The sequence below is a fragment of the Podarcis filfolensis genome (genome assembly GCF_964270895.1).
Source record: "Podarcis filfolensis genome assembly, chromosome: Z".
Taxonomy (NCBI): Eukaryota; Metazoa; Chordata; class Lepidosauria; order Squamata; family Lacertidae; genus Podarcis; species Podarcis filfolensis.
This window is the reverse complement of record NC_139617.1, coordinates 9,256,780-9,282,274: the sequence shown is the minus strand read 5'-3', so window position 1 is coordinate 9,282,274 and position 25,495 is coordinate 9,256,780. Positions and strand designations below refer to the sequence as shown.

The window sequence follows — 25,495 nt, the reverse complement described above, 5'->3', positions numbered from 1 at the left end:
TATTCAAGGTCAGAAGACTGGTTCCAGGATCTTAATCTCGCAGCTGTAAAGTCCCCTAGTGGACTGCAGCAACAATTTAACAAGCTCCCTCTAGAGGAGACAATTTCTATTTGTGTCCATTTTTTAAAAAAACATATCCAACAAAGGAAAGTTACTTTCATTTTTCAAATATTTTGTTTCTTTAGAATGCAAAAGGCAACATCGGAATCAGTTTGTTTCTCTTTTTTAGCTACCTGTCAAAATGTTCCATTCACAGTCAATGAACGTCTCCAACAATTTCTGTCTCTGACACCCCGTTGCCATGTCCGAGATGGTGGAAACTTATTTTTCTTTTACTCTCTCTCCTGCAGGCTTGAACAGTCAAAATCCCCCCCCCCTTTTCTCCTGCTTCCAAGGGGGTTTTAGTGGTTATAAATGAAGGAGATTTCGACCTTTACAAACGACTTTCCAGGCTATTAGCTTACAAGGTTTTTGCTTCAGTCTATTTACAAAAAGCGGAAGGCGGACTTCCTGTTTTAAACCTTCCCGCTTCGGTGCCAAATTAGAGTGTTTCTTAATCCAATTTTCCGTTTCTACTCACGGGTACTTGTTTAGAGTCCAATTGTCCACAGGAAAAAGTCAGCGCTCTCCGGCAATGGCTATGCAGCTTCCCTCCGTGAAAATAGCAGTCAGTTCGCAGCACCGTGCCGCTCACCCCACTTCGCTCCGGAGCCCCCAAATGGGGTTCCCCGCAAGTAGGGGAGGCACTCCTGGTGCCCTGCCGAACCCCACGTTCCCAGGCTTCCTCCACCTGGGATTTCTAGCGGGTCCCCACCTTCGCCGCGGCGGGAAGACCCAGTTTCCACGGAGCCAGTTCCTCCGGTCGGAGGAACTCCGCCATTCGCCGATGGCGCTAACCCGGAAGCTCTTAACCTGAAACTGTTCTTAACCTGAAGCACCACTTTAGCTAATGGGGCCTCCTGCTGCTGCCATGCCACCAGAGCACGATTTCTGTTCTCATCCTGAAGCAAAGTTCTTAACCCGAGGTACTATTTCTGGGTTAGCAGAGTCTGTAACCTGAAGCATATGTAACCTGAAGCGTATGTAACCCGAGGTACCACTGTATTTCCTCCTAATAGGGAAATGCACCCTAATTTTCATATATTGTACTATTGCCCAAACTAGTCCTAGTCAAGGCGTTCCAAGACTGTGGCAAATGGACCACTAGTAGTCTGTGAGCTTTGTTCATGCAGTCCACCTTAAATATCCATATCAATTTTTAATTGTACTTGTATTGCTTCTTTTAATCCATCCTATTTTATTGTACAGTTGTACCTTGGTTCTCGAATGGAATCTGTTCTGGAAGTCCTTTCGACTTGTGAAAACTTTCGAAAACCAAGCCTTCCAAAAAATATTTGCAAACCGGAACACTCACTTCCGGGTTTGTGGCGTTTGGGAGCCAAAACGCTCAAGTCACAAGGCATTCGACAACCAAGGCATGACTGTCTCTTTTAAAGTAATCAGTTCATTGTCAAACTGCCCTACTGTCAAGAAGCCTATCCTCATGTTCTGCGGAAATCTACCATCCTACAACTTTAGCTCTAGATCAGGAGAGAGAACACGTCCTCATTGTGAAAGCCATTCAGTTATTGGCACTCTATTTATTTTACAGCTCCATTTTAAAAGTATTTTTTATGCCGTGGCAAAAAAAATCTTTGCAAGGCAGTTTGCAAAATAAAAACATGAAAAATGGTTTAAGTGTTTGTGCAATATGTACAAACATAGAGACACTCGAACGCCCACAGAGACGCACAGTTAACTAAAACTGCATTAGCATAACCTTCCGAATCAAGTAAAAGCATCAGTAGCTGGTAAAAGAAAAAAGTAACTGTAAAATATAAAACCAGCAGCAATTTAAAGCAGCTTGAAACATCTAGACCAGGGTGGTCCGACACTTGGCTCGAGGGCTGCATGTGGTCCTTAAGGCCTTGTTTGGCAGCCAAACTTAGCTGAATATGGCTACACTTCTGGTACCTGCCAACTTGTCAGATCGTGCTAGCATGTCCCACTTAGAAGCACTCTTTGTAAATATGTTAAGAGGCTTTTAGAAAAAGAAACAGGAGGTTGTAAAATATACCTTCTTATTTCTCCCTTCTCCACCCACCCCAGTCCCAGTTCATCCAGTTTTCAAAGACTTTGTATAACTTGTTTCACGGAGACCCAGAAGAGGAGCTGCTCTATCGCGCCATTGCCACCGTCACCAGTCTCTTGCTGAAGATGGAGGAGGTTGGCCGAAGACTCCAGAGCCCCACTTTGTCAGCCAAGAGCATGGCCCCTTCCACCTCCAGCTTGGGCGCAGAAGATGCCCAGAAGCCCCCAGAGGCTCAGCCTACCCCACAGATTGAAAGAGGTGGACCTCAGAGCCCACGCAGACCTGACGAATGGTCGTTTGCCTTTGAGCAACTGCTGGCGTCTTTACTAAATGAACCTGCTTTGGTGAGATTTTTCGAGAAGCCAGTAGATGTCTCAGCCAAGTTGGAAAATGCTAAAGTTTCTCAGTTGAAAGCGAAGGCCAGAGTATAGCACCTGCCTGATGCTCTGCACAGAGGCACTTGGAAAGATGGAGGGCCATTTGTGAGCTCAGCATCTTGACTTAGTCAGGAGTTGGGGGGTTTGAAGATTCAGCTTGATCCCCTTCTATGCCATAGGCAGGGTTGTCTGTGTTTTTGCAAAGTTAAAATAAGCATAGCTTGAAGGACAATTTGCACCTAATTTTGCATTTTTAGTACACCTGGGAGACTTAAACCACATCAGCCAACACAAGCCAACTTGGAAGGGAATAGCAAGCTGGTCTGTCAGGGGCAAAGTTGGGGGTGATTCGTGGCTGTTGTTTTCCCAAACCACCGTTTCGTGTTAATAGTTCTCACGCTGAATGTAATGTCTGCCACTTTTGCTGCAGAGTGGTGTTGGCCTTTACCTATTCTGTTGTAACTGTTGGTTGGATTTCCAAAGAATTGCTTCTTAAGCTCTGAATGTAGAATTTGTTTCCTGCTTTGGGAGAGATATTTTTTGATGGTCAGTTGAGCGTGGCTGTTTAAAAGGGGGGGGAGCTGTGTTGTTTCTGTGAATGGGACCAAGTGCTGCTTTTGATCATTACTGTTGCTGTTGTTTTTTAAAAAGTGGCAAGTTGATACAATCTTGGGGAGCTTCCAAACCCAGTTCACCTCCCCACTGTTTTAATTTCTGGCCCTAGACCCTTTTACTTGTGGGAAGTCCTGTGGTTCCTTGACCATGCTTACCCTAGATAAGCCCAGTTCACAGCGGCATGGAGGCCACATCGCGATGGCGGCTTCCTTCCCAAATCCACTCTGGTAAAGGGAAGATGTCATGGCTTCTTTCCATGTCAACATCATCTAGTGAAGGTGGCGCTAGAATAGACATGAACTGCAGCCTGGTGTCTCCACTCAGGTGCCCCCAGGAAGAACGAAGGAGACGTGCTCCTGTGATGCAGCGCTAGTCTGTGGATTTGGCTTTAGATCGGGGGCGTTTAACATTTTAGTTTATCTTTCTACTCAGGGCCACATTCACCCTTGGACAATGCTCCAGGGGCCAAATCCCACTGCGTAGCCCAAAGTGTAGGCACCCCACACTCTAAAATGTTCACACACACAGCCTCTCCTTCATGTTGATCAGTTGAGGGTGGGAGGGTGGGGTGGGGGTTACTGTCCACTCAACAAATGATGCATCTCATGACCAAGAATTGGGTGATTTGCATCCACATCAGGGTGCTGGACCGTATGGAGGGGCTTAAACGTCTCTGCCCACCCTGGCTAACATGTCTGCAGTGTGTATTTCTTTTTGCTGCCACTGCCCAAACTGGTGTGGTCTTGGTGTGGGGAGTGGGGGGTGCATTGCTTGGGACAGAGGTTGCATCAGGTCCCTGGGGCTGCAGCCTTCCTTAAAATCATCTGCTTCCTTTTTGAGGTAGAAATAAGGCCATCACAAAGCAGTTTTGTAATACAGATTGCATGATACTTGAAGGATTATTGTGAAGTGAAGGTGAACACTGTTGTGGAGAACTGTTCCCTGCTGGTGTCTTGTATATCTCTGTAGGCTTTTAGGACTAAGCCAGTTTCTAGTACCTGTTAAATTGAAACACACATGCGCGTGCGCACACATGGGGCTTATGGTCTCTTTCTTCACTCGTCTCTCTTTTGTTGACATTGCTGATGTCATAATGGTTATAGGAAGCACTAAAATTTCAACATGCCCCTTCCTCCCAAATAATCTCCAGTGTCCCTGCAGGGTTTTTCTCAGCCAAATGGAGCTAGCTGATGCTAGAAGAGGAAAGGGCAGTTCCAATTCAGAACTATGTTCCTAGTGCAGTTTGAGTGATGAGAAAGCCTCGCGAATCCATAACTCTCCATGGCTCAGGTGGACCAATTTCTTTTTATTTTCAAAGCATGTCATCCAATAGATCTGTTTACAAATTGTAAGCAAATTATCTTCCAGAACCTTGTAGGTACAATCTTTTATATGCAGAATGACCAGCATACATATTATAGGTACTAATCAGATTTTGATTACCAGTGACAGAGGTACTGTGTTTAGGGTTCTTTCTCTCTCTGTGTTTGTGTCTCCCCTCAGGTCTTTTTTTTTAAAAAAAGCATTTGAAATGTGCAAACTTCTTATCTAACCAAACAGCCTCTGGTGATATGTGCAAAGTAGATATTTGCTAGCAATGGGCATATTTGCTCAAGACAAGGAAGAATGAGCTTTCCAGCTCTGAAGGAAAAAGCTTTAACAACTGGCAAGGCAGAGGAGGAGAAATCAGTCCACTTAGTCTTAGCCTCTTTGGACCTTTCTATCTGCATCCCTGACAAGGCTTAATCTTAATTATGAATATTTTGAAACAAGTCCAAAGTTTTCCGCCGGTCTAAATTCTATGCAAATACACCAGCACTGTGGAAGGCGTATGTTGCCTTTTAAAAGGGACTGATTTCTGTTTGTCTCTGTTGCCCAGGGAGGTGGGTCTTTAGATCACAACCCACACACCTTGCCAATGAATGCAGCTTGGATATTTGGAGCAGATGATTCTTTACAAACTTGTTTTCCACGCTTACGCGTCTTTTCCCCTTATCTCTTTCCCATTCTTTAAGGATGGAATCTTGAGTTCTCATCCACAGGGATGAGAACAAAACAAAAAGATCCATTTTCTTAATATTATTCTGGATTTATTTTTTCCAAACAGTTGCTCAGTTCAATATGGGCAAACCATGCAGCCTGATTTCTCCCCACACCCCTTTCAAAATACTCCATTTTTAAGTTCCTACAGGAAACTCTTATTTACCCAAATCCAGTTGTTTTCCACTTGGCTGCCTGAAATGAAACATTCAGTCGATGTTTTCCAGGAAGCAACAGAAGTCCTGACCTGGGAATTAAACAGGACCTCACAGCTGTTGTTTAGCAGGCAGCATTATACCTATGCATATCTATTTCAGCTTTATGCATGCAAGCTGGGAAGTGACATTTTTGAAAGACTCCTTATTAATGTGAAGCTTAGCAGGAAAAAAAATTTAAAAGCTTCACTCTGATGCATTAGTTTTCTACTTGCAGGTTTTCCTTTTTTTCTAAAAACAGAAAGTGGGAGAACTTGCAGAAATGATATCACCCTGTTGCCAGGGTGAGGAAGTCTATTCTACTGCCACAGTCTGTTTCATGCACCTAGCCTTGGAGAGGATGTTTCTAACATAGGGACTCCAGTCCCTTTACTCTGGTAAAAAAACAAGTATTTTGGCTTTGTGTTGGATGGGATTGCTGTAGTCTCTCCTTCACAACATAAAAAGAAGTTTATTAAGACAGAACTTTAAAGCAATCCCTAGGGCTCTGAATGGGCAAATTGGGATCAACACCTTCCATGAAAAGCATTTTTCTTTTCTATTAAACCTACTCTAGGGATTGAATTCCTTGACACTAGTTTTGATCAAAGTCTACCATCCATTTCTTAGTGTGCTTAGATGGTGGAAGTCCACTGGGTCTGGGTTTCATGTTTGTGCCATGCTGTTGTTGTTTTTTCCAGTGGTACTTGCTGCAATCCAAATATCTGAATATCTTCCTGAGAGTTGCCTCTGCAGTTACCAGAGCATGCATGCATGCACTCTCTCTTTCTCTATCACACACAGGTGCTCTAGGCATTCTATGCAGCTGAATATAGAATATTTGTAGCTGAGAGGCAGTAGAACAGAGCAGTGAAGCTTTAGATCCATGGTGGCTAAGTTGCAAAATAATGAGGTCATTTGGCACATAACACTGGGGATGATGGGATGCATAGAGGGTTAGATTATCAGCTGCCATTTACTGTTCAGAGCAGGTTACTGAGCAAATACCTGTCAAAGCGAAGATTTCTCACACTATTGCAAACTCCAGCAAAGTTTTCAGGGGTGGGGGGATTCTACCTGTTGCGCAGGTAGAAAAGTCTGGTGGGCAGAGAGCCTTTTTAGTAAGATCTGATTGCACAGGGATTCCACTAAAGGGTGGGGGTAGTATCAGGTGACTTCACTGTAGGTCACCTGACCAGAGATAAATTTTCACTAACAACTGCAATGATTGTTCATTGCTGTAGTGTGTATAGCCATGTGCTGTTGCCTCACAAGTTGCAACTTTTATAATACAGTTTGCCAAAGATGCAGCTGTAATTTCTTAGGGAGAACAAAAAAAAAGAGAGAAAAAAAAGATGTATTTATCTGCCTTCTTCAAAGTTCCTCATCTTAATGGCTGTCTAACAAACAACTTATGGAGAGAGATATTGAAATAAGCTTACAAAAAAATACGCGTGTAATTGTCTTTAAGAATAAATTTCTAAATAAGATGAATATGGTATGTTTTCCAGAGGAACTGGATTATTTTATCCTTTTTGCTACCAAGGAAATAAAATATGTTTATGTGCTGGCGTTTTGTATTTTGATGACCATGTTCTGTACACAGCAAATTCACTGTATCTTTAATGAGAGGAGATGAATAAACGATCATTTCATGGAAGTAGGGCAGGTGGAAACCTGGCTCACAATATGCCTCTGACTGTCCATGGTTAAAATGTTGATGGTAGGATTTTCAGTAGTGTTTTCTTGGGGAGGGAGGCAGAGGGGAGATGTTCAGAGTAGACCCTCTTCACATTGTAAAGGAGTAGGTGCTGGGAATGCGAGAGAACTGGGTGACTGGGTGGTGGTTAGGGGGCAGATGTTGTTAGAGAAAAGGAAGATGGCCCACCCCCTTCCCTCCCACAAGCCTTTTAATTTTTTAAAAAACCTAGTGCCCTACAGAGGTTCCTGGGCCACAACTCCCATAATCTCTGACTACTGGCCATGTTAGCTGGGGCTGATGGGATTTGGAGTCCAGAAACAACACTCAAAATCCTGCTCTGGACTTGCAGCACAGCGCCTCCAGTTCCCATTCCACAGATCTGGTCCTGGAAAAGGGATATGGTCAATGGTACTGGAAGCCACAGAGAGATCAAGAAGCAGAGGCAAGGTTGTGTCCCCCCCCTTTACTACTCCCTGTTAAGGTAATCAGGGGTCCCGGATCCCAGCCAAGGCCGTGGGAGCCTGGGACACGGGAGAGGCAGCAGTGCTAATGGAAGGAAGAGCCCGAGAGAGACGCCACTGAGAGGCCACTTGGGGGGATGGGGAGGCCGGGGTGGACGGTGATAAAATGGCTGCCCGCACTCCAACAGCACCGAAGAGGTTGAACTGCAAGGATAGTGCTGAGCAGAGCCAACCAGAGCCACTTGCAGCCCGTTTGGGCTGAGATCCTGTCCCATTCTGCTGACATTGGTGTCCAGGCTGTGCCCAGGCTGTTCGAGGCCAGCCCCACCACCAACATCGCCAGCGCTCTTGGCAACCTGAGTGCCCTGCCCACCCAGAACCTGCTTGCGGACCCCGTCAACTTCAGGCTGCCGAACCAATACCTCCTGGCGGCAATGGACATCAATGGTCCAGGCGTCAGCGTCTCCATCGGCAGCCGCTGCATCGGCGTTGTGCTGACCTCCAAGTACCGCTAGGCCAGAGAAGCAGTCGGTGCCAGTGTGGTGTAGTGGTTAAGAGCGGTGGACTCGTAATCTGGTGAACCGGGTTTGCTTCCCTGCTCCTCCACCTGCAGCTGCTGGGTGACCTTGGGCCAGTCACACTTCTCTGAAGTCTCTCAGCCCCACTCACCTCACAGAGTGTTTGTTGTGGGGGAGGAAGGGAAAGGAGAATGTTAGCTACTTTGAGGCCCCTATGGGTAGTGATAAAGAGGGATATCAAATCCTAACTCATCTCTTCTTCTCCGCAGAGGTGCTGCCTGGACATGGCAGCCTCGACCACGTCCGTCCCCCAATAAACCTGCTTTTAACTCTCTCTCTCTCTCTCTCTCAAAAAAAAAAGATAATCAGGTCAACCATCACTGAGCTAAGCGCAAGTAACAAACTCTGAAAACTGACGAGAATGTAAGCAGAATGGGGTAGAAATAATCTGTCTATAGTAATATGCTAGAAATCCTGAATTGGTCTTTTTTGATGACTTCTGTTCAGCGGTCAGCCGGCTTGCTCTGTTCTCGTGAATGGGGGAAACTCTGTGCATTTCACCAAGTACAAAAGAGTAGACACCCAGTAAGAGTTCATAAAAGTACATTTTTATTTTTCTTTCAAAATACTATGTACAAATCTGTTAAAGCACATGGGAGACATGTTGATTCTTGGCCAATGGACCTTCACAACAGCGTGAGTATTCCAGGCTAGAATTCTTAAATGCCCCCATAAGACACTTCCTCACCCCCTCCCTGCCCATTTTACAAAATACTTTTATGAATAGGAACATTTATAAATGTATCTATCTTTGACATCATATAAAATAAACTAAATATTCAATTCTAAGGCTTTTGCTGCTTTTTAAAAATCTTTTCATTTCTGTCCTTTCTTTTCATGTGGTTTTTTTTTTTTACATAGTTAATATGCCACGATATAGACAACATACGTTAGAAGAATCTGTATCTGTCAAACCAAACCTGGCCAGATCAACCAGCCGTTAGCTTATATATATTTATATCTATGTACAAAATGCATTTAAAAGTGCAAGGCTTCAGAAATGTGCCTTTGTTTTCTGAAGCCTGTAATTGCGTTAACAAATCCTCTTTATACATCAAAATGAGGCTATAGCCTTCTCACATTTGTATTTCGAGGCGCCATGGGAAACTCTTGAGCCAGAGTTGTAAATAAACACCAGCGAAGAGTCCATGGGCCCATTATATCTAATATGGAACTGTTAACCAGTAGAACTGTCCCCTTGGATTCTCCAGGCTAATTAACTCTATCCAATTCCAAACTCTTCTCTCCCATAACACAGAGGTAAACCATTGGATAGCATCAGTTTCTTAAAAAATATATCTGTTTTGGGATGGGGAGAAAGAAAGAAAGCTTGAAGGTGGGTGGCAGCTAAATCTAAAGTCCTCAATGCAGAGCTGACCTAGGCAATTGCCTAAGTAAGGCACTGCAGAAACACTGAAGGGAAGGTGCCGGATCATGGCCCCTCTCTCTCTTGTCAGGGGAGGGGAGAACTGGTTCAAACTTCACAATAAAATGGAACGTGCATTTTGGCATACTGTTTCTTCCTCCCCTGAACAGTGCATGCAATGAATCAACACCAGGCAGCGACCTTCCTACCTTGTGCAATGTTTTATGAAGGAAGAAGTTCCTTACTAATAAAGTGCATGGTTTTACCTCGCCCACCACAAACGGTAGTCTCATATAGGTCTGTATAGCTGTGGGGAAACGGGCATAACTCAGGCTCAAAAAGAGGGGGGAAATCCAAATGCCCTGCAAGACTGTAAGATGATCCATGAATTATCCCTCCTTAGACATGCCAAACCATGTTGGTTCTGTTTGACTGGGGTGTTTTCCAAAACTAATTTTGTTCACCAACATGCCCAGCCTTCTCCACAAAATCCGGATTTAAAGTTTTGAGTGCAGATAGCTAAAATAAGACAGTCAAGCTCTCCCACTTACTGGGTTTGCATGAGGAGCTCCCTCTTGTCCCTCAAATTCCAAAGTGCCTTGCGAGAGAGACAAAGAGCCAGCTGTAGATGCCAGAGAGGGCATACAGACCTCCTCTCCACAGCCTCTGCTGAGTCTGTCACATTAAAAAAAAAATGGAAGTGGGGAAGGATGTCACGTTGACAACTTGCTGCAAAAACTTATTAAGGTTGACCCCCCCCCCAGGTGTTCTAAAGTGCATGAAGATAGGGGATGGGAGGGGGAGAAAGGTAACATTGGTGTGTTTCTGTGAAAGAGGCTGTGCACCCCCAACTATTGGCTGTGTTAACTAGGGATGGTGGGAGTTAGAGTCAACAACCTCTGCAGGTTGTTATCCCTGTGCTCAAAGTGACAACGGAACAAAGGACCTAAGAGTGACAGAGGATGCTCCTTCACTCGCACCGAAAGTGTTGATACCACTACTCTTGGGAGTGGATTTATCCCGCTGGGGGACTGGATTGCTGTGGCCTTGACATCACTACTGATACAAGTACACAGCAGAACTGGGTGTCCAGCTAATGTGCACCCCTCCCCTCTTAAAAGTGGTCCTACTGATGTCTCTTGTCTCAGCTGGATAGCTAAGTTGGTTAGAGCATGGTGCTGATAACGCCAAGGCTGCAGGTTTGATCCAGCTGCAAATTCCTAGATGATCCTCAAGGTCGCTTCCACCTCTATGATTCAGTGATTCAAGCAGATGCCCACTGCCTTGTACCTGGCACCGGAAACTTTCTCCCCTGCGTAGGATGATTTCAGTAGCATTTTCTGAAGGGAGAGCTAGCACTACCAAAAGCCAGTTACTTACAGGAGCAAAGTGACCCTATTCCAGGTTAGAGAGGGGAGAGAACCCTCAACTTGAAATGGCAGTGGTGCCCATTTAGAACTAGACACAGCTTTACATAATGGGTGGCTAACCTTTGACTCCCAACTGCAACTCCCTTCATGCATGATCGCTGGCTGGGGCTAATGAGAGCTGGAATCAGACGTCAGCTGGAGGGCCACTGGATTCCAAACCCTGGCCTAATAATGCCTTAGGTCCATTGCATCTGTAGTTGTAACAAATGAGCATCAGTGCTGAGCTCGTTGGCAGAGACCGGCACAACATTACAGCGCCCACATGTGAAACCCTTTTCAGACAGCTGCTGTTGTTGTTTAATAATGCCTTCCTACGCCTTTTTTTCCAAGAAATGGCAGACAAGCTGACATTGTTGGTGCTTAGTGTGTTCTCATTTAGGTTTCTTACATGTGGTTAATACATTTATTATTTCAAAAAATAAAAGCCACAAATCCGAACATTTGAAACAGGCTCCCTGTAGCTGGTTGCAAGCCTCAACATTTTGCTGGGGTGGCGGAGCAGCTATCAGTGAAATAATGACAAGCCTAGAGTTGCTCCAGCCTTTTCTCCTGCAGTTACTAAGGGGATAAAGAAAACCATATTCTACATTCTTTGAAATGCTGTTTGATTGTTTTCTAAACTGGCATTTTGGCCTAGGTGTCTACTATACCCTGGGCCTGCCAAGGAACAAATAGAGGAGCTGGTTCCAGATTTATTGTGTTTTCCGTTCTCACACATACACCTTGGTGGAGAAGGGAGGGCCACTAAAAACTGGGAAGTACCAGCCAGAGGAAGCTCTGGCAACTGCTCTGCCTTTCCTTCCTTAGACTGACTGGGGGAAATGAATTGGAGAGAGATATAAGCTCTCCTTTAGGTACCCACCCATCTTTTCCTAATGCAAAGCAATACATTGTGCATTACACTTGAAAGCAAGATGGTTCCAAGCTCCTCTTAAATGTCTTACATTCTCCTCTTAAAAGACACGGGACAAGCTGAGAGGGCCACTTCCCCCCGTAGACTCTCTGCAGGTTTGGACTATGTATTGCAATTAAAGCAAGCAAAGTACACCTGTACACTTTCGAAGGGCCTGTGAAATTTTAGTTGTGTGTGTTTGCACATCAGTAGTAGAGAATTAACGGTCCGTTCTTAACCTGAAACTGTTCTTAACCTGAAGCATCACTTTAGCTAATGGGGCCTCTTGCTGCCACCGCTACACAATTTCTGTTCTCATCCTGAAGCAAAGTTCTTAACCCGAGGTACTATTTCTGGCTTAGCAGAGTCTGTAACCTGAAGTGTCTGTAACCTGAAGCATCTGTAACCTGAAGCGTCTGTAACCCGAGGTACCTCATGTTACGTTTGCTTCATGTTACGTTTTTTTCAGGTTGCATCCCGCGGCGACCCGGAAGTACAGGAAAGGGTTACTTCCGGGTTTCGACGCTCACACATGCGCAGAAGCGCCAAATCATGCTGCGCACTTGCACAGATACGGCACTTCAGGTTGCGGGCTTTTCATGTTGCGAACGGGCCTCCGGAACGGATCCTGTTCGCAACCAGAGGTACCACTGTACTGGTAAGTAAAGGGGAAAAGGCCCTTTGTACACAGTGATTGATCTCTAGTGCTGCCTGAGAATCTTCAGAATACAGAGCTACTATGCTTCAAACGATTGTAGCTTTGTTTTTCATTGAAGTTATGGCCCTGAACCTTTACTAAATGAATCTACTCTGATGTTGCAGGTAGAAAAACCCTCTTCCTAACAGCCAGCAACAGGTGGACGTTGTTGTTGTTAACCAGATCCCTAAATGCAACCTCATTTCTTCTTTTCTTTAAAGAAGTTTTAGTGAAAGTTGCCTTCTGCACCCAGCATATAAAAAATGTACAAGTCGAGCACACTTACATTTGCAAAAACAAAACAAAAAATGCCCCTAACAATTAATTATTAATTTTCCTTTGGAAACACACAAAACAGTAGGGGACACTTTGGTATACACACCCACTGAAGAATATATTCTTTTTTTTAAAGAAAACGTTCATAAATATATAAACACACTTAAAGTGACCATTTAAAAAAATACAATTTATTGCTAACGCTACTGACTTGTAACATCGTAGGTGTTGTTTAGGTAGAAACTCCACTTTGCCAAATTCTACCTACTAAGTAGCAAAACCACAAAGTTTGCTTTTGTCTTTGGGCATCAAGATACCTCCCCCACAGAAAGGTTCATTGGATATACACAGAGAGAAAGAAAGGGAAGGATCTCTTTCTTGCACCCCCTGAAAAATATATATATTTGGCTAAATGGGCAGTAGAAATAGGTAGGTTTATATATCTGGAGTTTGCAACAAAATAAGAGAAACTCTTAGACACATCATGACTCTCATAACTCTTTAACAGTGAAAGGGGCTGGTGCAAAAAGAAGAAATTCAGGCAAGAGTGGTGTCATAAACAGCAGCAGCAGCATTACCCAATTATTCAAAGAAACTATGGGATTCACATATAGGGAAATGGTTGGGTAATGGGATAGAGTGCTGGGGAATATGTTCAGTAATCCACACATGAACTACTACACAAAAATGAAATCTGTATATACACAAATACATCCATAAAAGAAAAAAAAGTTATATGGTCGTGGGTTGATGCTTACAGTTCCATCTGTGTTCACAGTGATTCACAGTGAATTTCAGCAACGATTATTTTAGAAAAAGGAAAAAATAAGACTTGGCTGCCTCCTGCACAGGTGTGTGGTTTTCTGCCGCATAACGCATCAGCGTGTAAACTTTACTAATATTTTATTTAAAAAACAAAAAACCTGCAGGCTAGAATTCCATCTACCATATTTATAAATATAACTAATATTCATATATATGGCTTTGCAGCACACAAAGGCGGCTGGTCTCCTGAAAAATAATCCTTTCCCCCTCACTTGGGCAAGTTAAGTTCATTTTTGTTTTAATTATTGCAGGTGAGCAAGGAACCCTATCTGCCAGCGAACCTTTCCTGGCAGACAGAAGCATCCAAAAATGAATCAGCCTTGCCCCCGAGCTCCACTCACCCCCCCATCTCTAGCCAAAGGATGTACAGATGAGATGCTTTAGCTGCACACAGTTTAAGCGGTTAAGAAATGCCAAGTTTGGCTTTTGATCCCACTTTGCTGGAGTAGTGTCACTCCTGGGTGGTTCCTTTGTTTGTTTTCCTTCCAAGTAAGTGCAAGAAACTCCCAACCTGCTCTCCACTCCAGCCAGGGCCCTTCCCCGGCTCTGGCATGTTCCTCACCTTCCAGGCGTACCAGGAAGGAAGGACCTTCATCTCCTCTGTGCTTTGCCCCTCCATCCACTCACTTATGCTCAGCACAGCCGCTACCCCCAAGACTGCCTCCACCACCAAGGCCTCAAGGCAGCTGCATTTCAGGCAGGTCTTGTAAACTGCAAGGCTGGCCTTGCAGGTGCTGGCTCTGCGGCTGCGGGTGGTGAAAATATCCCATGGTGGCGTTCTGCGGCGGTACATGAGGTTGCTGGAACAGGCGCTGGTTCTGGCCCGGCTCAGCCGCACCTTGCATCTGCGGGATAATGCAACAGCCTTTAGCACTGGGAACGCCCAGCCCTCCCACATATGTACCCCTCCTCTCATAATACTGGAAGACTGGGTCACCCAGTAAAGCTGAGCCTTGAGGACTAGCAAAAGGAAGCAATCTTTCACATAGTGCATAGTTAAAGCTATAGACCTTGCCTCCCACCTTGGCATTCCTATCAGTCATCACGCCTTCCACAATCTCACTGGAAACTAGTAGCTTGTTACCTGAAGGTAGAGGTGATGCTGTTGAACTGGCTGCGGTTGCCACTGGTGGAGGGTGTTGGGAGGAGGGTGGCTCTGCTGCGGGGCGATGTTGGCGCGTGGAATCATCACAGAGGAGGTGAAGACGGGTGACGGAGTGGCAGTGCATGTGATTGGCTGCATCTGTATTGCAGCAGGCAGCCCTTGCTGCTCCGGAGCAAATCTGCAACACAGGTAGCAGGTAACAGATCAAAAACCACCGGAGGTTGCCTCAAAACGCAACCCTTTCCACAGCAGTGGTGGCCGACCGGTGCCCCGTCCAGATGTCGCTGAACTAGATCTGGTGCTGATGGAGCCAGGAGCCCAGCAACATCTGGGTGCCCACTGGTTAACCACCCCCTGGTGCAACCTTTTCCAGCTCTCACTGCTGTGACAATCTGCTTGAAAGATGTGGCAATGCTCTCTGAACCCTCGGAAGCAGGAGTGATGGCAGGACAAGGGTTTAATGCGGCTAGCAAGCAAAGGCTCAGTGCTCTTCCTTCCCCTTTTTTTGTAGTCACCAAACCACAGAATAAAATCAGCTATAACTATTCTAAAAATGCAGAATACTTTAGGCAAAGTCAGAAATGGGAGCTCTCCTGCATAATGTATGCTGCTGGCAGAATCCAACTTTTCATGGCAGAGAGTTTAGGTTGCCTGGGTACATAATCTTTTGTTCAGCATGCAGGGCACATAGCCCAGGCTGCATTCATATCTTAACTACTGTGGAAATTGAAAATGGAAGTCTAGGGTCAGGTTTGCCCATTTAGAGGTACTAGCCTCCCTTTTTGTGTTGTACTTCTGACAGGAAGGCAGCCCAGCCTATGCGTCCTCTACATGCTTCCCATGACATCCCCTCTTTGCTTTGGTTTTGTTCAAGAGTGGAACAGAGCAGAGCAATCTTGGGAGCTGGAGGAAGTAGCTATGAAGATGCTGTGCAGCCACATGTCAGGGAATCCTAGTTTAAAAGATTCCTGTGCCAGGCAGGGGAAAGGACTAGGCAGCCTCTAATATAGAGGCTTCTTACCCTGAAATTGTTTGGTTTTAATTGTGGGAAGGCTTTTTTTGCCTTCTGTCTGCCAGTATTGATCTGTGAAGACTGATTGCTCCCATGCGCACCAGATGTTGCAGGCTGCACAGGCTGACCTAACAACGTGGCAATGAGCAGGTTCGATAGCCTCTTGCCAGCACAGTTTCAGAGCCATTGCTTGTCTCTTCAGAGACCAGGGACCAAAGACTGGTGGGTGGTGCACACTGGGATTGATAGGGAGGAAGAGAGGAAGAGGAAGGTGGCGCCAGAGCCAATGATAGGCAGAGCCAACTCACTCTAATTTTGCCTGCATCCTCTGTTATGTACTGAAGTTCTCACCCTGGGCCAGCAGGGGGATACTGTAGATAGTTATGCAAATAAGGGATCGAAAGTGACGTTCAGTGATTGGATAGTTTTAGAAAGTTGTTACAATTATGTGTACTGGAGCTCTATATAAGCAGGCTGACTGAACCCTTCAGTTCAGTTCTGTTCTGGTCTCTGAATAAACAAGAGCTGTTTGAAGAATCACTGTGTCATCTGATATGGTCACCCACAACTTAACCTCCTCCTCCCTTGTAAGTTCTTCAAGGGCGCAGCACTAAGGCAGGGAAGGAGGGAGCTGGCAGCCAGAGTCACTCTACCAGACCAATTGTAAGTAAGAAGGCAGACAAATTGGGGCTAGCTCAGGACAAGCTGAAGTTGATGGGGCAGGGCCCCATTTGCCCTCCACTGGGACCAAACCAGCACTGAAGTGCTTATTGTTGCTGTTGTTTTGCTTTAAACCCTTCCTCCCCTGCTGAGGCTGAAGAGTAAAATCTCTCCTAAAATAAAAAATGGTGCTGCACAGTGTCAAAAAGGGATTTCCTCCCAATGCAAATGCCAGCTTCCAGGAGGGATTTTCATCTGGGCTTCTGCAGGGGCAGAAACGGTTGCCCCTTCCCCACAATCACACCTCACTGTTGATATTATTTGCCTTGGGTGAGGGCAGGGAAACAGTGCAGGACGTACCTAACACTTCACAATCTGGCTTGGAAAGTTGGCTATTGGAAGGACCACTCATACAAATGAGCCCAGGAGAAGCAAAGCAATGGAGCCTTCTCCAACCTGTGGCCCTCTAGATGTCAACTCCCATCAACACCACAGCCAAGGGAAGATGGGAGTTGTAGTCAAGCAACATGTGGAGAGCCACAGTAGGGGAGGGCTGCCAGAACGAACTGCGAAGGGAAGTGGAATCCGCTCATCGCCAGGAGAGAGCAAAAACAATAATAATACCATCAGTAACGTCCCCTACTTGGACTTCTCAGCATACATATACCTGCATCCGTACCTTAGAGTCCGATCTTGGTTGTAATTGGACTGCTGTTGCCTTTCACCAATTTCAGCTGACATTGGAGTAGAGGCAGTGATAGGGTGCGCTTGAGAGAACACCATTGGGTTGTTGTACAGTGGCATCGCAATGCTCATCTGCATTGGCAAGCAGGCCTGCTGGACTTGCTTTCCTCTCATGGCCTGCTTTTGCTGCTGCTGCTGCTGCTGCTGCTGCTGTTGCTGTTGCTGCTGCTGCTGCTGCTGCTGCTGCTGCTGTACCTGATACATAAATGCACACACCCCTTTGTCAGAATGAGCACATTGTTTGTTTGGTATGTTCACATCCTTCTCTTCCGCTACACAGAGGGCTCAGAGTAGCTTGCAACCATGCAAATTGGTATACGAATAGGAAAACCATTTTCTTGAGTGTTGAGCCTAATGCAGCCAAAATACCATCTCCAATGCAGGGGCGCAAGCAGGCTCCCTTGCACCCTGACGGCAGCCCTCCGTCCCTTCCCCACCTCCCGGAAAAGCCAGCAAGAGCCGCACACAGGCTCTGCTCAGCGCTCCCTTTAAAGAGTACCTGTCGCGGTGTCTCCTCCTCCTCCTCTTTTACAGCAAGGCAGGAGGAGGGATGGGCAAGCAAAGTGAGAGCTGCGCAAAGCGGGAGAGAAGCCATGTAAGCAGCTCTCGCTTTGCTTGCTTTAAAGCAAGAAAAGTGAGAGCCGCTTACATGCTCTGCACAGAACATTTTTTTCCTTGCTTTCCCCCTCTAAAAACTAGGTGCGTCTTATGGTCAGGTCTTATTGGCAGGGGGTTGGACTCGATGGCCCTTGTGGTCTCTTCCAACTCTATGATTCTATGATTCTAGGTGCGTCTTATGGAGTGAAAAATGTGGTGATTGTGAACTAAGTTCAACTATCAGTCACTAAACCCTGTAATCAGCTAGAATCAAAAGAACCATCAAATACAGCAATCAATATAATATCCAAAACAACCTAATTACAAAGGCTGCTAGAATAAAAACACTTTTTTATCTAAGAAACAGGAACAAGAATCAGCACAATGGGGGTGGGTTCCACAGCTGCAGTATCGCCCCCGAGAAGACCCTGCAAGTCTTATGAAGGCCCTACAAAGTCAGGGTAGTAGGTCTATAGCGGAGCAGGCAGTAACCAGGGACTCAGCTATATCAGTAAAAAAATCAGTGTTTTGAATGTGTTATGAACATGCAACACCAGATGGTGCTGGAGAGCAAGATAAATAAATAAAATTCTAAGTGGTTTTCCATAGCGTTTTTTCTGTTGTTTTAACTATTTAATTTCTGACTCCCCCGGTGTGTAGATCCACCCCAGGTTATACAGCTTTAAAATGGTGATGCACTTAGCACAATGTTGAACAAAAACCACCACCTGGGATGATGTGACACAAGGGTCCCTGAGGAATTGCTGAGGCGATGCCAGGTGTGTGCCGCAGAACTGCTTTGATCCCATAAGGCCTTGCTGCTGGGATTTCTTTGATGCGGCTGGTCTGCTCGCAACTGCTGCTGCTTGTTGCTGGGAAGGCCTCCTCGGGTTCTGGTGTTGCACTCCGCTGAAGACCATGGGCATAGGCTGTTGCATCAGCATCTATCGGAAAAGCGGGAGTGGGGAGAGACATTGGGGGTTGTCACTAGCAATGCACACATGGGAACGCCTACAAAGATGGTGGCTTGAAATTTGGCATGCACAAACTAAACAGGGCTCACAGAGGTTGATAAAGTAACCTCTGTAGATGCTGGCCAACCAGACATCATTTTTATTGTGCACTTGCGATGATTCATGCTCCTGATGCTATTGCTGCAGTCACATTCAATTCTGCTTTCAATACTGTTGTTTTGGGGCTGTCACACTGTTTCGTTTCCAAGCAGTGCAAACCCCGTAACTTCCAGCTGGATTCCTGTAACATTCTATGCAACAAATGTTTTGGTTTAGTTTTGTCCAACTCTTGCCCCTCTGGCAGAATAAACCCACCACTACTGCACTATTTTTGTGTCCATGTTGCAGAAAACACCTTAGGGGCTGTTAAGCTTGTGGCAAGCACAGTGCTGTGAAAAGAATTCGCCAAGGGCAGCAACATCCAGAACAGCCATTAGGTGTCACCCAAGCATCAAACATATTCTCATGTTAACCCATCAGTGATTAAAACTTAGAGTTGGCACACCAGGGGGGGGAAATGGGTTATATTTTAACGCAAACACGCATTTTTAAACTTCTTTTAAAAACACACCCAGAACTGTTACTTTTAAGGAAATTCCCTTTTCTCTACTTGTCAAGCAATAACCACTTTCCCTCGACGCTCATGTGGAGTTGGGCATCTATCTAAGCAGGATGCTGCTTGTATCAGCAGAGGCTGGTGGGAAAAAGGTCTCTGGTAGTTTCAGTCTAACAGACAGCGAGTCTTGCTCATGCTGAAATGAAAGGGCTAGAGCAAACTGTAGCTCCTACATGACATATGATGAATAAGGAAGGCTTATGCCACACTAAATTCATCAGTCTTTAAGGTGTCATGGGACTCTATTCTTATAACCCCCAATTTCCAAATCGCTGCAGGTCATTGTTTTTCCCTACACCAACATACTCCGAAGAGAAAATGTAAGGCTTTTGGGGAAGAAATAACTTGAGCAATCAGAGGTTATTTTGCACATAATTAGCAATACTGCAAGGTCAGGTGAATGAATTGCTGTGTAGCCTTATGGAACAAACGTATGCACAGTGACTCCTGCTGAAGAAAAGAGGGACCCAGCATGCCTGATTGCAGAGCGTTGCCAGTATATTTATTTACTTGTTTAAAATACTTGTATACAGTGCTGCTTTTCCATTAAAATTCTTTAAAACTTTTTTATGATATTACACTCTGGTTTGATTGTTTTTCTATTCCAAACTTTTATATCGCTGTGATATATTGTTGTGACGCAGCAGTACATAAATATTTTAATAAAGAAATAAAAGGCAGCTTTCTATATTCCAACATGGAAAAGGCCCTCTCTTTTGGCTGTGACCCAAGCAATTTATAAAAGAGGGGTGCAACTCTGTGTGATTTAAGCATGTTTATTCAGTACACTCAGGTTTGTAGTGTGGGCCATTCAGCAGTTGCATCTATAGCAAGTAATAATCACCCGCAGTCAGGGAAGCTTTATAAAAGTTGATATCCCCACCACTTTTTCTTTTTTTCTTTCACAATAAATGACTGACATGAACACATGTGGACAGATGGACTTGCAAAATATCTGTGGACCACATTTTGCCCCCGTGCCTGAGGTTCCCTATATAGGAAATACCTGCAAATTGGAGTCCTGCACCAGCTGAAGCTGCTCTTTGATCACATGCAGTTCCTCTTGTTGCGTCTTGATGTCAGCCTGCAATATGCGCGTTCTCTCCTCAAGCTGTTCCTTCAAATGATGCATCATCCCTATCTGAGTTGGGAAGTGATACACTGGCTGGAAGCATAGATGAGAAAGGAGCATTACCCAATCTGCAACTTTTACATGCAGTTATTATTTCCACCTTCAGAGAAACTGGGCTATACGGATCGATGACCTGATGTAGTGTAAAGGGAGCTTCCTATGTTCCTAAGAATCTGCAATGCAACAGGTAACTACAGCATCGCTGACCCAGGCAGCCTCAGCCTAAATAATGCCCAGTGAAGAAGAAACCACCAGTCTGTTCCATTATCAAACAGTTCTTACACCTAACGACATTCAGCCGAAATCTGCTTCTCCTGCAATTTTCAACCCACTGGGTTCTGGTCCTGCTTTCTGGAGTAATGAAGTCTGCTCCATCGTCCAGCTGTGTGTCCACAGCTCTTCAGATATTAAGACGACCACTATCCTGTCTCCCTTTAACCTCCTCTTCTCCATGCTAAAAATGTAACTTATTGTTCCAGGCATTCCTCAAAGGACCTGTGGTCTCCTCTATAAGACACTGGAGATCTGTCACCTGCTGAGCTTTAGCAACTTTGCAGTGTCAGGTGATCCCAGACCACTCATTGGGCTCATTGTCATTGTTTTTAAAACTTTGCTTTAAGGATTTGGTTACAACAAACCAGTAACCAACATTTTACTGGGCTATAAATAATACCAAAGACAAAAAAACCCAAAATGGTCTCCAAACTAATTGTTGCAACGTTTGAAATCAAATGCAAAAACATGTCAAGGTCAGAATCTTCTGTCTGCAGCAAGCAGGATTAAGCAATCTCTATCACACCATGATCACTGCAGCCCTCCAGTCGCCTATGGGGCTCACCTGGTATTGCTGGGTTGATGGTGTTTTGTTTCTTTTTAAGTACACTTTTATTGCATTTTTGTTTTATTTTACACAATGCAAACCTAACAACAGCAGGGGGCTAAGATATAAGGAGAGCAAATTATAGATCAGAAGGAAAATGGGACTGTTGTGAGGAGATGAATGGAGATACGTGCAAATTGACTGGTGTTTAAAGAATATATGTCAAGCTAACCTTAGCCGTATGTTGGGGGGGGGGATGCTTGGGAACTGTTTCAGATAGTAAGCTGTACATTCATATGTAGAAAGGACAATATGATCTCTTGCAGATCATCTATTTATTGCGCATTCATCTTCATTTACTTGCACAAGCCTCATGCAGAGGTTGAGCATGCATTCAGATTTGCTTGTGGGGAAGTTAAATGACAACAAGCATTCATCCCAAATCACTTGTATGGTGTAACATGCCTTCCTGTCAATCATTCATCCAAGCTATGCTTTGCAGTGCATCTCTTTTTATATACAGTGGTACCTCGGGTTACATACGCTTCAGGTTACATACGCTTCAGGTTACAGACTCTGCTAACCCAGAAATAGTACCTTGGGTTAAGAACTTTGCTTCAGGATGAGAACAGAAATCGGGCTCAGGCGGCACAGTGGCAGCAGGAGGCCCCATTAGCTAAAGTGGTGCTTCAGGTTAAGAACAGTTTCAGGTTAAGAACAGACCTCCGGAACGAATTAAGTACTTTACCCGAGGTACCACTGTATATTAAAAAGTGGATGTGTAACACTAGGCAAGCAGACCCCCTTTAATCCACTTCAGTTGAGCAAACCTGAAGATTCGGTATACACTTGAATCCCTCTTACAAAATACTGACACTCTGAAGGGAACATGACACTATGTGTGGGGCAGGTGAAGATCTAGTTCATCTAAAAGGAGATGCTGACTGGAAGCACCTACAAAGAACTCCCAAAGACCCAGATTATTTTTGCACGCATTGGTTGGAGAAAATGTGAACTGCAAAGGATAGCTGTGTTTCAGTTAGCACATTGTTCTGCAAAGTGTGAATTAGGTAGGCTTGCATTAAATTGCGAAACAAATTGCGGAGTTTCTCCCCCATCCCAACATACCATAACCGCTTGCTGGGCCGGGACACTTGTCTGTGCCATATGGTGCTGTGCGAGATGTTCAGTGAGATGTTCAGTGGGCGTCTGAGGAGTTATAATACCCTGTAGGAGGGGGGGAAATAGGGGATCATAATGCACCCAGTGCAAGGATGAATATGATTATCTAGCCACAACATTTGCCACAGTATTTCCTTGTTAATCAAAGCTCTAGTTCTTACTAAGGCAATAAAGATGCACATGACTGGACAGTCCTCCATGCAAAAGTAGTGTCAGCATGTCAGGAAGAAGTTTCCCTTCTATACACAGGGAAATTGTTTTATGGAGCAGCATTCAATTATGGAAGCAGAAACCTGCAGTTGACAATTGTTCAGTCCACAGCTTCACCATGTTAGTTGAGAACTAAGCAAAAGATTCCCTTCCTATTTGGCATCTGATAAGCAAAAGACCTTAGAATAGATGCCCAGCATCTGCCCTGCCCCATCTCCTTCCTAACCTGTTAAAAGTGTTGACTAAACTTCTGCACCCAGCCCAGGCCAGTATTCATTACAGAACTTGTGGTGGCTGCAGCTTAGAGGTATAACATCTGTCCCAAGCTTGATCTCCAGCCTCTTGCGGTACAGCTTGAAGAAACCCCAAGAGAGCTACTGCCAGCCAGAGATAGATTGACCAACTGGCGCTATTTTTTATTTTTTATCTTTATCATTCAGCATAAGGCAATCCCCAATGTTCCTATGAACCCCCCCCTTTCAGTCCCTTTATATAGCCCTTAAAACTCCCAAAACCTACCTGTGTGAGAGACTTCTGCAGGTCAGCTGACCACTAGCCCTGTAGCCAATACTTGACAGTTATTATTATTATTTCTTACCAGCCTCTCTCTCTCTCTCTCTCTCTCTCTCTCTCTCTCTCTCTCTCTCTCTCCTCATGTGCTTTCAACAGCAGCTTATTCTACAGGCAATAATGCCTGCTTTAACTCTGTCAGAAATGCTGATTTCTGAATATCAAGCTGCTTGTTAAAGGCACATATTCAGACTAGAATAATAGAATAACAGAAGAGCTGGATGGGACCACGAGAGTCATCTAGTCCAACCCCCTGCAATGCAGGAATATTTTGCCCAGAGTGGGGCTCAAACCCACAGCCCTAAGAGTCTTGTATACTACTGATTGAGCAATCCCAACTCCTGGGATCTAGGTCATTTCCCCCTCACTCTCTGGATAACCTGTAGGTAACCTGCCCACTAACTACCTGAATGCCAGGATAGGTACTGTAGCCGACTGCTCAGATACACCGTACCAATTCAGATTAGAAGTTTTGGAAACATTGATGCTTTCCTCCTCGTGTTCTAAAGATCTGCACTCTTGTTCTTTGGGTGAATCCCCTTCCCTGGCTTCCTTTCTCGGGAGCGATGCTGCTGCTGCTGCTTCCTTACCTGTGTGCTGCTACTTGAGGCAAGTCTTAGAGGTGCTTTGTCCGACTGGCCCATCGGTAACGACTGCCTAGTAGGGGTGCTGGCATCCGTGTGCCGTACAGATGACGTGGCTGAAAAAAAGAAGCATCTTTCAAGGATGCATGGAAGGCAGCATCCGAAAACCCCTTCCCGAGGAACTAAGAAATTAGCCTCTCCATCCAGAGTAGGCGGGAAACATGGGGGAGAGCTGTTGCCAGTGTCTCTGCTCCCAACCTAGCAGGGGGAGAGCGGATGTGCAAATGAGCCCAAGGCACAAAGCTTTCATGCTGCCAAGGGATACTCTGAAGTGGTTGGGAGATCCAAGGCTCTTGACCCATCTGCTCTATACCCAATTGCCAGCCTCCGTCCTTTTACAGAGGATGGAGAGTGGCAAACAGAATCAGAGAAGGATGGGGTGACTCCAATGCTGCTCTTGAACACTGGCCAGCTGCATCAGAACCACAACCACCCCTTGGTATCACAGCTGTCCCACGTGATACCTACATGCAGAGTCCGAGAGCGCTGTGTGAGAAGATCGCCGAGAGCTATGAGATGACACCGACACCCTTTCCCGGCTGGCTTCTTGGTTGGTTACACATTGCCGGATATCAATGTAGCTACCGTGACTCTGGAAAGAGGCAAGCCCAGGCAAAAAGAAAGCATTGTATCGTTAGCAGCGGAGATCAGCACATGCTTAACAAACAACAACAGCAAAAGCAGCAAAGCTCTGCTCTTCCAACACGGAGGTAGATAGCCCTCTTTGGAGCAAATGATTTTTCAATTCCTCTTTCCACCTTCTCCCAAGTGTGTCTCCAGGCTACAACTCCCATCATTCCCAACCTCTGCCATGCTGGGTGGCGGTGATGGGAGTTGGGAATCTAACAACATCTGGAGGGCCACAGGTTCCTCACTCCTGTCTTAGGTTTATCTAAGTGCTATTTTTCTAGGAAATTAAAGAGTTCTCTTATAATGGCAATGGTGTGCACCTGAGAGCTTCCGGAACTGAGCCGCAGTGAGTTCTGGCGGGGGGGGGGGAGTGCCCTGGGTTTATCTACTGATGTTTTACTTGACACATAGGCATCTCTCGGAAACATAACCCCAATGGTAAAGCAACAAAGCTCTCTGTGAATCCATGCCAATGCAGTATATCTGCAAGAATAGAAACCTGCTATATGCAGGTGAACTGGTTCATATCACTGCTATGGGAAGTAGGTGGAAAGGCTGTCTGTTGCCAAGCACCAGGTGCATTTTCCATGGTACAACATTGTGGCTTTTCTGTCCTTCTGCTCCCCTATCGCTTTTACCCATCACTGCCGTATGACGACAGAGTCGTGCATAAAAATAGAAACACTCTTTTATAATTAGCTCCCTTCTGCCCACTTTCTCTCAACATGTCACAGGCTTTCAACAGTATATGCAGAATTAATGAATAAATGGCCAAATTAGGGAGGCCGACTAGAAAAGTAGGGTTGCTGAGGACTCATATTACGGAGAGTGTGCCGGCCTTGCCTTCCACTTTGCCTCCAGACATAGAGGCGGCCTCCCTAATACAGGCAGGGGAGGGTGAGACAGAGGAGCTGCACCTGGGAGATATGGCTTCAGGGACAAGTAGCTCTGTCTTGGAGAAAATTTTGGAGAAACT

General features: G+C 45.3%; 2 protein-coding genes across 15 annotated transcripts in view; one reads left to right on the top strand and one right to left on the bottom strand.

Annotated features, from left to right (window-relative positions):
- Positions 1-7,076, top strand: part of TBC1D8B (TBC1 domain family member 8B) — a 55,273-nt gene extending 48,197 nt beyond the window's left edge. For all 4 annotated transcript variants that reach the window (XM_083595689.1, XM_083595690.1, XM_083595692.1 and 1 more), the window contains one exon: positions 2,149-7,076. In XM_083595689.1, the coding sequence (XP_083451815.1) occupies positions 2,149-2,562 (414 nt within the window). In that variant the 3' untranslated portion in view covers positions 2,563-7,076. The remainder of the gene's footprint in view (positions 1-2,148) is intronic.
- Positions 7,077-8,624: 1,548 nt separating this feature from the next.
- The window catches only part of PASD1 (PAS domain containing repressor 1), a 100,341-nt gene continuing 83,470 nt past the window's right edge, over positions 8,625-25,495 (bottom strand). For 2 of the 11 annotated variants that reach the window (XM_083595705.1, XM_083595708.1), the window contains exons 13-20: positions 24,358-24,481; positions 23,836-23,945; positions 22,412-22,510; positions 20,338-20,496; positions 18,431-18,646; positions 17,041-17,300; positions 14,669-14,867; positions 8,625-14,429 (exon numbers count right to left, since the gene is read on the bottom strand). In XM_083595705.1, coding sequence (XP_083451831.1) covers positions 14,262-14,429; positions 14,669-14,867; positions 17,041-17,300; positions 18,431-18,646; positions 20,338-20,496; positions 22,412-22,510; positions 23,836-23,945; positions 24,358-24,481 — 1,335 coding nt within the window. In that variant the 3' untranslated portion in view covers positions 8,625-14,261. Of the gene's footprint in view, positions 14,430-14,668; positions 14,868-17,040; positions 17,301-18,427; positions 18,647-20,337; positions 20,497-22,411; positions 22,511-23,835; positions 23,946-24,357; positions 24,482-25,495 lie in introns of all 11 variants that reach the window. The other 9 variants (XM_083595709.1, XM_083595710.1, XM_083595711.1 and 6 more) reach the window with 9 other exon arrangements.